Source organism: Aphis gossypii, chromosome 3 (genome assembly GCF_020184175.1).
Source record: "Aphis gossypii isolate Hap1 chromosome 3, ASM2018417v2, whole genome shotgun sequence".
Classification (NCBI taxonomy): domain Eukaryota; kingdom Metazoa; phylum Arthropoda; class Insecta; order Hemiptera; family Aphididae; genus Aphis; species Aphis gossypii.
Window position 1 is genome coordinate 29766375 of NC_065532.1, and position 13853 is coordinate 29780227.

Sequence of the window (13853 nt, forward strand, 5' to 3'; positions counted from 1 at the left end):
ATGATTTTATATGTAACAAAAAGGAAAAACAGGCCTCCGGGCGAATGGTGGCGCTTCCTATCGCGCTCCCGCGGTACTATCAAACTGCCGTCCAAATTGGCATCCGGAATGTTTACGAGTGGTATCACCTTATCTTCTCTACATCGTGGATTGAACCAACCCACCTGTCCTTGGTCCTTGATTTTGGAGACAACATTAAATTTCACTAGTTGCCAACATACTTCGACAGTAAAAATTAACTTTTTAAATTTCTTTTGGTGATATAAAGAACGTATTATTTCCATGATCAAGCGTACCTAATAGTTTTAGAATTCGCATGAAGCTCCTTCTTATTATCAATTATACATTTCCCGTGCGTGTCTTGTTCATTATTACCATTATTCGATTGTAAAAATGGCACCATTATCTTAGTCCATTTATTGTTTATAGGTAGGTACTTGGTACCTATAATAAATTGACAAAATATAGGTACAAAACATACTTACGTAAATGAGCTATGTACACCGAGCTGGTGTTTTCGACCTACCGGCTGGACACGTCTCTGTATTCAAATGTACCTGTAATATTTATATTCAATTTATTATGTATTTAGTACACACGTTGTTGAATTTAAAATACGAAATAGCTACCTAAACCGTACAATATTAACGTTCTGTGAAATTAAAAATGTCAGGAAAATTATGTTTTACACATAGTATAAATTTATTTTATCTAATTCTAATACTATTGGATAGGTATTATTATTAATAGTATTGTGTTTCATAAATATAACACATTATTATGGTCTTTCGATCAATTCTACGATCAGTTCTTAGTTGTTTAGTAAATATCACATTCGTGTATGATATGTGCGTTCCAGAGTTTTATGTACCAAGTGTGCCTATAGAATTATTTTCTAATACAATAGTTCAAAACGTACTGCCTCAAAAAATCCTAAGCGCACCACTTTAATTAAAATTAGGAATTAGACTATTTTTTTTTTATACAGTGAATGAAAAATTTGTTTGTTTAATTTGCAATACTTCTGTTGCAATACCAAAGAAAAGATATTTAGAGAGACATTTCAACACAATGGTTAATGGATGGTAAGTACGAATCTGATTATCCACTAAATAGCTCCACAAAATCTGAAATGTAGTTTCATTGGTTAGCGATACAGTATAACATTTTTTTAAACCCCACAATCAATCAAGATTCTCAACTATTTCTTCCTATACTCTAAAGCAGTGGTCTCCAAACTACGGCCCGTGAACAAATTTTAACCGGCCCGATACCTCCATAAGACGGTAAATATACGAGTAGATAGGTACCTAAAATTTAAAAATTTAAAATTATATGTGTTAATGATCTGTTGGCCCTATAAGAGCATATTTTGATATTTTTTGTGGCCCTTGAATAGAAATGTTTGGAGACCCCTGCCCTAAAGTCATAAAATAGCGGTAAAATATAAACCTTTTTCAGACGGCGAATTCATCAAAATGATCTTAATCAAAATAACAGTTTTTTTGTTTTGTTTGAAAGTTTCGACAATTACTTACGAAAATTCTTGAACTGTTACACTACAAAGCAGTGGTATGTTGCATGTGATTATATTTTATATTAAATAAGCGCTAAAATAAAATTTAAAGTTAAAATTTAAAAAGATAGGTATTTTTTGATAAAAATTATAGTCCAAAATGTGTAATATAATAAATGTGTATTGATAATGACAATAATCCGATGTGTATTGGCGAAATATTGCAATTATGTTTTTAAAATGATCGATAAACACTTTCTACCACAAACGATTCTTATAAGTTATAATAACAATTTTACCACCTACATTTTTTACACAACTTTAAAAGTTTCTAATGGCAATACGAAATTTATTTTTTCAAATGAAAACCATGTATAATATATACTAAGGATAATAGTCCTTAAAAATTATTTTTACAAAACCTATACAATAAATTTAAATTAATCACGAAAATTTTCAAATTATATCATTTTTCCTTTAATATCTAAATATTTTTAATACCTATAATACTTTATAATACATGTTTCTTGTATTCTTATATAGTAGGTATATATAAAGTTAAATAACATAAAAACTTTAAACTACACATTCAAATTTCGATTTATATACATCAATATTTTCAAAAATTAATCTATTTACAATTTACAGGGAAAACAGATGATTCTTAACTCTTAATATAAATAAATAAATTTATATTACTACCACCTTACCAGACACTCCTTAAGGCTAAAATAGTGTATAAAATACAATTATTTTAAAATAAAGTCAATAAGTATATAATCAAAAATTCAAAAAGTTGGAATTTGAGTAAACTCATGATTAAATAGAAAACTGGGATTGAGCATCATGCTTGGTGAATCGTATGTCCACCAAACACCTAGCACAGAATATTATTTTGCGGTAATGCCATAATTCACAGTACAGAGTTGAAAATCTAAATCACGGTTTAAAAATGAATAATTTAGAAGTGTAAATTCTGATTTTAACCACAAATAAAAAAAAATAGATGTGTGATAGGTAGACGATTTACCATCTGTAAAATCTTAAGTCAACGTAAAATTAGGTACATCTTCTTGTACGCATATTGTATATACAATAATATATATTGTATTATACTATAGTATAATATACTATATAATTTTTTCAAATGTCGAATGAAATAATATATAAACCGTTACTTATCAATTGTTAACAGTACCTATTGATCACGGATTAACGTGCTATAAATAAAGAAAATGTTTTATTGTTAAAAATTATTGGTAGCTATTTTAGTTTTAATATTGGAAAATTAAATACAATAAATTATTTAAACATTAAATTTTAAAGAAACCTACGTGTAAATATAGTGTAATGATGACGTGATTGTGTTAAGTTGGTAGGTACTTGTCTAATAAAATGTTTAAATAAGTTGAATAGAATAAGTAGTGTTATAAATATATATGGTCAGGAAATCTGAATTTTTTTTCTTCAGCTAATATTAATTTAATTTACATGAAAATTACAGACATTTTTAAATGAAATAGAGTGCTTAAGCTTTGTGAATTTAGAGACCATTCAAGTACTATAGTTTCAATGTACAGTAAAATCTGTATCTACATTTTTCATTATACGGCCAAAAATATATGCTAAGTTACTAAATACTGTACATCTGTAGTCTGTACTATATAGACTGTACATGAATGTTTGAATTAAAGAATAATAATTATAGTATAATCCTACTTACAATTTACATACATTTTATTATTACCTATATTGTTTTAAAAATTATATTATTTTCATTTTTAAGTTACTAAAATAGGTATATTGTACAGTGTACATTTATGTACTCTATGTTATAAATTAAAAAAAAAAAAACAATTAAATTAAAATAATATAAGTACCAATACAATTTATACTCGTCAATGAACACTTTAAGGTCATACAGATATTGAGATATGTATTATTGTATTATAATACAATTATAAAATAGCTAAATTTCTTTCGATGTATCGAATGTCTCTAACAAGTTTGCTGAACTGCGAAGGGTCTAACGAACAAATATGATCCGACCCCTTCATATTTCTGTCCAATGTAATATGTCTTTCAATAATCTGAAACAATATTAATATAATTTAAATAATTAATTAATAATTAATAATTTTGTTAGAAATTAATCGTAATTTGTCATTATTAATAATTATTTATAATTACAAATAACCATATACCTACATAACAATTTCTTGGCTAAAAGAAATGTACTTCAACATATTTCGATCTGTCTATAACGGATGCTATTTCTAAATACATAGGTATTGGTATTATAGAAATAAACATTAATATTTCTCCCGTGTTAGTGGCATGATAGATATGTGATAAGCTGATAACGGACAACACTAACAGGAAAACTCAAAATAAATTATTTTAATAATAATTTTAAAATTTAACCCATATAGATAACGCTATTATAAACATTTAGTGAAAATTTCAATTATTTACACTTTACAGTGATTAGTTTTGAAGTACAACCATATAAAAAAATTTTAATTTAATTTTTTTTTAAAAACTTGGAAAATTCTTACTTTTGACCTCTATTATGCTGCACCAAGGATATTCTCTTTAATATCGGAAACCACCCCCGAAGTTTAAATGAAGCATTATTTCGACAAACTATGTTATACACAGAAACAAAAACAAAAAAACACACACACATCATTGTAAAATCAATACATTTATCACTTTGTTCAGAATCTAAAATTCAATAGCTATTCAATATTTTATTTATTTCTTTATGTTCCTATTATCTATTATCTATACTATATACTTGGTACCTCAGCTTGAATAAAGTAGGAGTCAGTGGCGGTTATAAGGGGGGGGGGCGATAGGCCGATAGGTGGATCACCTCCTCTTGGGAACTTGGTATAGAAATTAGTAGATACACAGTCCATTTAAAGTCTATATATCAACCATGTAAAAAAATTTAAATAAATATTGTATTAAAAATTATTTAGATGCTCACCACGAAAAAAAAAATGATATAAATAAAATCCGAATACGTGCCTGTGGACCATATTAAACTATAATACTGTCTACACTAGTCTAGCGAAAACCATGCTTGTACATAAACATTGTCTAGTAAATATAACGTTTCACGAGCAAATTAAAATTCAAATATCTTTTTACTGGTTTTAAATTTTTAATAGTAATGTTCTTCTTCTATAGTAGCAGTGCATAGAAACATTTCTATTATTTCTGAAGTAGTATAATAGACAAATTGGTCAAAAAGAAAATGAAATTTAATTTAATAATATTTAACTTACTATACATTTTTATACACCGCTGTTTTTAATTGTTTTTTTTTTTAAACTGGCCAGTGGCCACAATCGATTAACCACGAAAGAAAAAACAGCATAATAATAATAATAATAATAATAATGATAATAATAATTATTATATTAATTGATTTTTAATTGAGGCTCAGTACATCACTGACAGTCAATAGTTTTGCATACCTACTTACTTTATGTTATATTAATTTGTTCTATAAACTATATAGGTATAATATTAAAATATACGAAGCTGATACTGTTCCAGTGTTCTCGACGTGAAATAAATTCGTAAGTAAAAGTAATTTATTAAATGCGATAGGCTAAAAACAAGAGGCAAAAATTACATATAGTAGATCCTTACTTTGGCACCGAGTGCTACTGACGCAGCGGTTAGAGAAGAGCCAACTTCGTGGCCAGAGTAACCAATGATTGTGTTCGGGAAAGTCTTGCGAAGCGTCTTGATCATGTTCAAATTGGCCTCTTCTGGTGGTGTCGGGTACGCAGATACGCAGTGTAATAGCGCGAAATGATTATGGTACCGGCTAACTGTCTCAAAAGTAATTCGTATGTCAGCCAGCGTCTGCATGCCGGTAGATATAACCAACGGGACACAAGCCTTGGCCGCCTTTTCCAATAGCATCACGTTCCCAGATTCGCCTGAACCAATTTTTACAAAAGGCACTTTGAGGCTAACGATGAAATCAAATGAATACTGTAAAAAAACGAATGAAACCTAATGTGGAATGAGTGATGCTGATGAACAAGACATCACCTCACCCAGTCACCCCACCCTAAAATGTTGTACGATATGTTTGAAGTATAAAAAGTATATAAATACAAACAACTTAACTTTTTTGAAAAAAATCCTACGTCAATGGCACTCAATGTATGCATATATAATTAATAGCCAATACCCAATAGGTAGTTACTATAATAGGTATTTATTTGAATTTGTACTGCGATTAGATACATAAGGCATTTAAAGTATAGCTTTAGTAGAATTAAGATTAATTGTAAAAATTTGAGTGTAAAAACTATCAAAAAATAAAAAATTGTAATATAATATAAATAAATGCTGTTAAACTGTTGTAGCTGATTTACCGGGTCCATTGCTGATGCAGTGAAATGAATACCGACTTTTTTTACAGCGTATCTTCTAAGTTCTTTGTATTGTTCTTCGGTGAACTCTAAAAAGTGTTTGTGTTCACCGTATGTCGTACCGAAAGAATTTTTACTATTGTACAGTCGATTCCTGGCCAATGACGTAAATTTTTCATTTATGCAACTTTTTTGAAATTTTACACAGTCTGCTCCACATTTCTTAAACAATTCAAACCATATGATTTATACATAACAATACGCATATCATAATCTAAAAAATGTACATACTATAATATTTTATAAATTATATAGGGCACCATATTATATATAGTATATATAGATTAGATATTTACTTTAGCCAATTTGATCAATTTTTTAGCCATCATTATATCACCTTGATGATTTTGTCCTATTTCAGCAATTATATAACAAGGGCTTTTAAAATTGATGGGCCTTCCCAGATCAATTTCAGGTATATATCCGATATATTCTGGTATTGGATCATCAAACGGCATATAATGCGTATAATGTTGCAGTCTAAAATTATTATAAAATAAATTATAATAAATATAATAATTAAAGTACAACCGTAAATAAAGTACATAATATACTTTTTTATAAGTATTTATTCGTTATATTTATGATTTTTTACTTTATTTTTCTCTCAAGACCTCAAAACAAGTAGAAAGAATTTTAGGGAAAAATGATGTATAATATAAAGTAGTAGTATTTCTAGTATATTTTTAGATAATTTGGACCATACGTAAGAACACCAACATATAATATGTGTAACTTTAAAAATATCATACCCATCAAAATCGGAAACAAAAATCGGATCGTCTTCATCAACTTCAGATAATAACTGTCGACCGATTACTACTGGAAAGTAAAATCCACACATGCTCTGCGTGTCACTGACTTTAATTTTCATATCTTCTGCTTTTAATATGGATCCACGCTCTAAATTGTTTGCAGCTACGATACTTTTGAATAATTTTTTGAAACATGGCAGTTCAGATGGGGAGAGTTTGTCTTTTTTCCCTGTTCCTAGGGCAATTTCAACTGTTCTAATATTGGTAACCATGGTACGGAAGTCACGAGTGGAGATTGACATCGCGTGATCGTATCCGATAGATTTATCGTCCAACGTAAACTTACAAGATATCGCCTATACCAATCATTAAAATATAATAATAAAAATGAATGTTGTAAAATCTATTTAAATATTAATATTAACATAATATAATAGTATAGCTATATATATAACAATAAATATAGCTATTTATATTTCATAAAGTTATTGCACTTATAAAATATTATACATTCACAAATTGTTTTGTTTTTATTATCATTACAAAGACAATACAATTTTAAATTATTTCTCATAAAAATGTTATGATAAAATGTCAAATACTTTTAAATAAATAACGTTGATCAAATTTCTATGATTTTATTCAATTATTTCACTCCAGAGCTAATCGTTAGCCATTGGGTAATTCTCAGGAACTTTTATACTTAATTAAAAAAACCAATACGAAAATTGAAATTTAATCAATTTAAAACAATAAAAATATTAGTAGGTATCATATAACGAGTTGTAAAAAATCCATAAGTTATGTGATCAATGCGAAATTTAACCAAATTATCTAAATACATAGTTATAATAGTGAAACCTGTTAAACAGTAATATAATTATTAACTAATAATATATTATTATACATTGATATCATACATTTTTTTATATCTCATTATTATTACGTTTTGAGCAGAAAACTCACTTCAATCTCAATAATGAGGGTAGTTTCTGTTAACAAATCTAATCAATATATTTTATATAAAATAGTGTGGAAAAGGGACATTTACACAATACCGGTTATTATCGCCATAATATATTATTATTTTTTTTGTTTTGTAAATTAAACAAAATAATACGCCTCATTTACTTTTTAACTAACTATTTTTAACTAAAATAATTAAGTATATATTTATAGCATATTACCATATTATTATACTTTTAAAACATTTAACTTCTTAATAATTTTAAACTTGGTTATTTAATATCAATAATAATATATTACTTTTATTCCAATAGCAATAACCACTTCAGGAAGACACGTGCTTATTTCTTGAAATTCCCAAAACTGAAGTTCATGTTTGGGAAATTTCTGTTGTATTTTTTCGACCAGATCGACAGTTTCATACGATTTACGGTCTTCGGAAGTATCCTTTTCTGGAATCGAAGGAAACGCTAGTTGCAAATCATTACTAATTTCGTCTTCGTCATTATTTATATTCTTAAATTGTTGTATAGGAGAAATTTGACGAATTGAATTCTAAAATAAATAAAAGTATATCATTTATATGCAGTGAATTAATATATAATGAGCATTTTCCAATTCGACTAACCACTAACGATTTGGTCGTGAAAACGGCTCCATTATCTTGAGCCAACTTATGAAAGTTTTTGATATCTTCGCATGAAAATGGATTAGTATGTTCATCAAGTTCCATCAATACATAATCCGCACCACATTTCTAACAAAATTATATTATTATTAAAAACAATTAATTGATAATTTATACACTGGTGTATAGAAAAAATAAATAATAGATACTTATTAATTATTATTATGATAAAAATTTAGTTATAAAATAAAAAAAATTATAAATGGATAATCTATTTCCAAGGAAAAGTAAATAAATCATTTTGTATGATTAAAAAAATTAATTTGAACCTTTAATATTTTATAAATGAAAATTAACAATATTGAATTAACAACAATATTATAATATATTTAAACAAATATCATATCATGTATTATATCAATAAATAATTATTGTTATTAATTATTATATATATTACATCACAATTTACAAAAATAATAATGTATATTGTACAATGTACCTACATATTAAATTAAGATTAAATATATAACAAATATAATAATTAATATTATACCTACTTTAGTAATAACTAAAAATTTAAAAATGTATCTATATATCTGCTGATATTATTTGGATTACATTTTCGTCTTACTTTAAGTATAACAGAAAATAGAAATATATTTAATACTTTAATTCAATAATAATATACCTATATAATAACTATGTTTTTTTCCACGGAAATATGTACGCGCTTATCACCGATATTAAATATTCTTTTTTGGTAGAATAGCTAATAACATTTTAGTTATATTACATTTTCAGATTTTCTACACTTCTAAAAGTAATGTAAACTAATTAGGTATAATATATACGTCATATATAATAGTAACATATTTTAATATCTTGAATCTGAAAATTAATTACCTATACGAGTATTTGAAATCTTATACATTCAATAAAATATTACACTTCCTTTTATTTAACTGATATTATCTAGTCAAAAGTTAATCATACTACTATTATAAAACAATATGCAAATGTGTACCTTTATCTTAAATACAGTGTTTAATATGACTGGAAAATATAAAAAAATGTTTGTATATTATTTCTCAGAAAAATAGGTACAGTATCTTGTATTTACGAATAATAATTTATAATTTATACTGCGTAAATGCGTAATATTATTTGTATATTAGAGTACCTATAATAGTTACATTATATTAATTTTGAATTTTTTTTTTTTGTGAAAATACTTGATACGTTTTTGTATGTTTTATTTTATCCATGGCATCTTCTATAGTTCCCAATGCTTCAAAATGAATATTATTCATTCCTAAAAAGTAGTAACAATTATTTATTTATTTTTTTAATTAATTTTTATTTTAAATTTTTATACCTTCTGTTGTTTCAATAAAATTACGTAAAATGGCCATTGCTTTTGTTGCTTCTTTAAAAGAAACATTTTTTGAAGTTGTATAATTGTCTCCGTTATTTTTATGTACATGGTTTGTTAATTCCGCAACTTCAGAATCATTCAAACTGCTACATACTGTTAGATTTTCATCAATTTTTACATAACTGTTAAACGTAAATTCTGGCATTAAATTGTACTTTTGTACAATATAAGACCATTCAGGATCATTTTTTTCTTGATATGGTTCTTGATTACAAGATGTTTTTTGAACTAAATGTGTTCCCACTGTTCCCGGATATTGAAAACCCGCTTTTTTAAAACTATTTGATATTATTTCTGACGTAACTTGTCTCCATGATTTGTCGATTATTCGTATAGCTTGTAACAAATTAATTGAAATAGTGTGTTGAAGTTCAATATGTGAAGTTATCTTACGTATCACTTCTTTTCTATAAAAACTTTTGAAATTTTGGATTATACCGTGATCAAGTGGTTGGAGTTTTGAAGTCACGGTGTTTGGCAAAAACTTGATAGTAATCGCTTTTAAATTTGGGACGATGACATGAGCCGTACAATTATCAATAAACAATATGATTTTACGATTTTCCATGAATAATTTTTTATCAAATTGTTTAAGCCATTTATTCCACAATAAAGCTGTCATCCATGATTTTGAGTTTGATTCATAGTCTATTGGTAATGATTTAATTCCTTTGAAACATCTTGGTTTAGTAAACTTTCCAATTAATAATGGTTTAACTTTTTCGGTACCACTCATATTTGTACACAAAAGTACCGTAATACGTTCTTTACTTAGCTTGCCATCACGGCAATCGACTCCACCATAATATAACTTTTGAGTGCTATCCGGTAGACATCTATAAAATATTCCTGTTTCATCTGCGTTGAAAATGTCGTTAGGTGAATATTCGTTGATAATAGTTAAAATATCATTTTTCCATTGATTCATAATGAGTTGATCTTTACTGACTGAAATGTTGAAACTGCAGCAAGGTTTTCGTAATGTAATATTATTTCGTTTTTTCCATTTATCTAGCCATCCGGTGCTACTTTTGAAATTCGTGTACCCTAGTGACTTTGCAAATATATTAGCCTTTTCTTTTAATATACGTCCACTTATGGGCAGGTTACTATCCTTACACTGAATATACCATTTGAATAAACTAGAATCCAGATTCGGAAACTCAGAAAGTTTAATTTTCTTTCGGCTTGGTTGCAATTTGAAATTTGATATAATTTTCGTTTTATTTTTTAAAATAGTCGATAACGTAGAATTCGGTATGCCAAATGCGTTTGCTACTTCATAATTTTTTTTCCCGCTCTGTTCAACCATATTAATAACGTTTACTTTTTCAGCGATCGTTAAAATTTTTAATTTGCGTTTCGACATACTTAAATATAAAAATTGTTTTTTTTTTTTTAATGGAAAGTAAATTCGCACTTCCGCAACACCGTTTTGAAAAACTCACTAGCACTTACGTTAATAAATTTATGGTACTTATATTATTTAGTATTAACTATCAAACCGAAAAACACTGCACTCCTGTACATAAACGTATTAAATGTAAATATAAATAAAACTGCAACCGTATAGATAAATCGAACATTTTCAAAATTTATCGAAGATGTACAAATTAGACTTTCTCGAAGTAGAGCATAGTGTTAGTGTATAGGTAGACAATATTTTATATTGTATTGCAGCAGTATCATTATACACATGAGCAGGTGTACCTGTATTATTATTACAAGTAAGTTAAAATAATGTAGATACTGGCGAGTATGGACGGAGATGAAAGTTTTTTAAACGGCCGACAGAGTTCGACACGCGAGATCGTGGATTTATAGATGATCCTCCACCGCGTAATATAATTTAATATTTATATAATACCTAGGTATATATTAATAATGGAACCTACGGCGCATTTATTGGTATGTCTGATACTTCAAAAATGATTTTATAATATATTGATATATAACACAAATAAATACGGACGAGGACGATTCTATTATATTATAATATTAAAGCAGGGCGCGCTTGCGTATTATCTTCAGCTCTCGTAGCGATTGCGGTATGCGGATATCATATAATAATAATACATAATATGTATAAATTCTATCGTCATTGCAGACATAGGTACTCATAATATATTATATCGTTCGATATTTATTAAATATTTACCATACGATATGGTTCTAATACACATACGAATTATATAAATATTATAGACGAAAAAGCGAATGTCTTTTAGTGTAGACTATAGACAGTATAGACATATATTATAGGTAAAGTACACTTGTATCACAGATACAGTTATTTCCTATTATAACAATAATATATGTGAATACTCTATAGTGATTGGTTTATTTTTAATATTTTTTCAATCATAAATTATATATTATTATGGCTCACGCATGCTGCTTCGATCAGTTCGCAGGCCAATGTCGGGTTTCCCTCGTGATTTGTTGACAGATTTGCAATAACATACGCCCGACTGTTTTTGCCAATATTCTTCATTATGATGTCTGGGTAGTGAAGTTTGAGTTGTTCAAGCGCGTCCGACGTCCAAACGAAAACAGCGTACCTATGCGGACTACGGTCGTCGGCGTTTTGCGAGTATTGATTTTTTTGCCCGCCACAAGTGGCGAATGACGTTCAAATAATTTAACAGAACCGCGGTCGATAAGTACCGGGAGATATTAAACACAATCTTATGCACGACCAAAGACGACAGATAAACGAATGATACTGTGCAGCTGATAACGAATAAAAAATAATAATATTACTATTTACTATTTAGTCTGTATTTTATTAATTTGGCACTTGCTAGTTTGCTTTATAAGAAATTTTTACTCTCATCTAAATAAGTAATATTTAATATAATATAATTGCAAGATTGACTCGTCTAGAGGGACTGTTGTGACTTGCGAATCGCATTAATCGCAAGCTGCTATGCCAATGTGTACAACGACGTAGTATTGCAAAGATCATTTTTTATTATACACGTTTTCGATCGAACACAAATCATGTCGTTTCAGGATCCAACATTTGTCGGCGACACTCCGGAGTTCCAATACAAACGTACAAATCTGTTCGCCGTGCTGGATCAAGCAGAAAAGGATTTGGAGTCAAAAATTAAAAAAACCTCAACAGCTGACGCACATGAAATACTTAACGGACGTGTGGAACGTAGAACTGGTCGTTCGCTGACTAAACAGTTTCGAGGCAAAGACAGTCTATTTGTCAAACCAGAAATACCGCCATGGCGCATAATTGAAAAACTCAGACCACCAGATTTCAAATTGCATCCACATAAATGGACTAAGTATTCGTTGGCTGATGTGAACGAGATGAACGACAAAAGCAATGCAGCTGCTGCATTTGCTTTTCTAAAAGAAATGCAAACAGAAAATGTAAAGACGGCGAAAACGATAATGAAGAAGAAAAGAAAATTGTATTCAAAAGAACCCTGAGGTCCAACGAACCAGAAATAAAACCAAGTTTTAAAAGTACTAAACTGGTCATGCCAGAATATGAATTTGGAAAAAAGGTCCAGAAGAAAAAAAGTAGACCGGAACCTACGACAAATAGAACTACTTCTAATAAAGAAATTAAACTTGACCATTTAATGGAAGATGAAATTGATGAATAATTCTTGTACAAACTGTAAATATTTGTTATATAAATAATTTTATAGTAGTTTTATCAATATATCTTAAACTAAACCCCTATTAATATTGAGAAAATTAATTTGTTTATTAAAAATATAAAAACCCACTTAAGTGTAAGAATATATATATTTAATAAATGATTATCAATTCTATAACCATCATTAAACTACACTGAAATACTTTCTAAAATAATTTGAATAAATCATATTTACTAGATTTTTCCAGAAAACTTCATTTCCTCTTAAATTCATTAGACCATACAATTAGTAATTAGAACAATGTGCCTACTCAAAACTATTTATAAAAAAAAAAAGTATTCAATAGGTAATGAAAAATATACTTAAACAGTTACACTACTAAATAATTATAATCCATAGTTGCTATAAACTAAACAACAAAAAATTTGAATTTGAATTTTATTTTAATTAATTATTATTTTATA

The 13853-nt window shown here is 27.8% G+C and overlaps 3 protein-coding genes across 3 annotated transcripts; 1 reads left to right on the forward strand and 2 right to left on the reverse strand.

The window, feature by feature from the left end:
• Window positions 1-1969: 1969 nt before the first annotated feature.
• LOC126550715 (sialic acid synthase-like) lies at window positions 1970-12335 on the reverse strand. The gene is made up of 8 exons (XM_050202754.1): window positions 12153-12335; window positions 8329-8457; window positions 8001-8255; window positions 6732-7090; window positions 6276-6459; window positions 5923-6141; window positions 5183-5533; window positions 1970-3606 (listed from the first exon to the last, which is right to left on the reverse strand). Exons 1-8 carry the CDS (start codon window positions 12255-12257, stop codon window positions 3475-3477), a joined length of 1734 nt encoding a protein of 577 aa, XP_050058711.1. The 5' UTR covers window positions 12258-12335; the 3' UTR covers window positions 1970-3474.
• On the reverse strand, window positions 8882-12144 carry LOC126550716 (tigger transposable element-derived protein 4-like). Its single transcript, XM_050202756.1, has 2 exons — window positions 9704-12144; window positions 8882-9640 (listed from the first exon to the last, which is right to left on the reverse strand). Exons 1-2 carry the CDS (start codon window positions 11130-11132, stop codon window positions 9528-9530), a joined length of 1542 nt encoding a protein of 513 aa, XP_050058713.1. The 5' UTR covers window positions 11133-12144; the 3' UTR covers window positions 8882-9527.
• Window positions 12336-12505: 170 nt separating the features above from the next.
• LOC126550717 (protein TSSC4-like) lies at window positions 12506-13567 on the forward strand. Its single transcript, XM_050202757.1, is given in 2 exon segments — window positions 12506-13142; window positions 13145-13567. Coding segments are annotated over 2 exon segments (624 nt in total). The 5' UTR covers window positions 12506-12766; the 3' UTR covers window positions 13393-13567.
• Window positions 13568-13853: the final 286 nt, after the last annotated feature.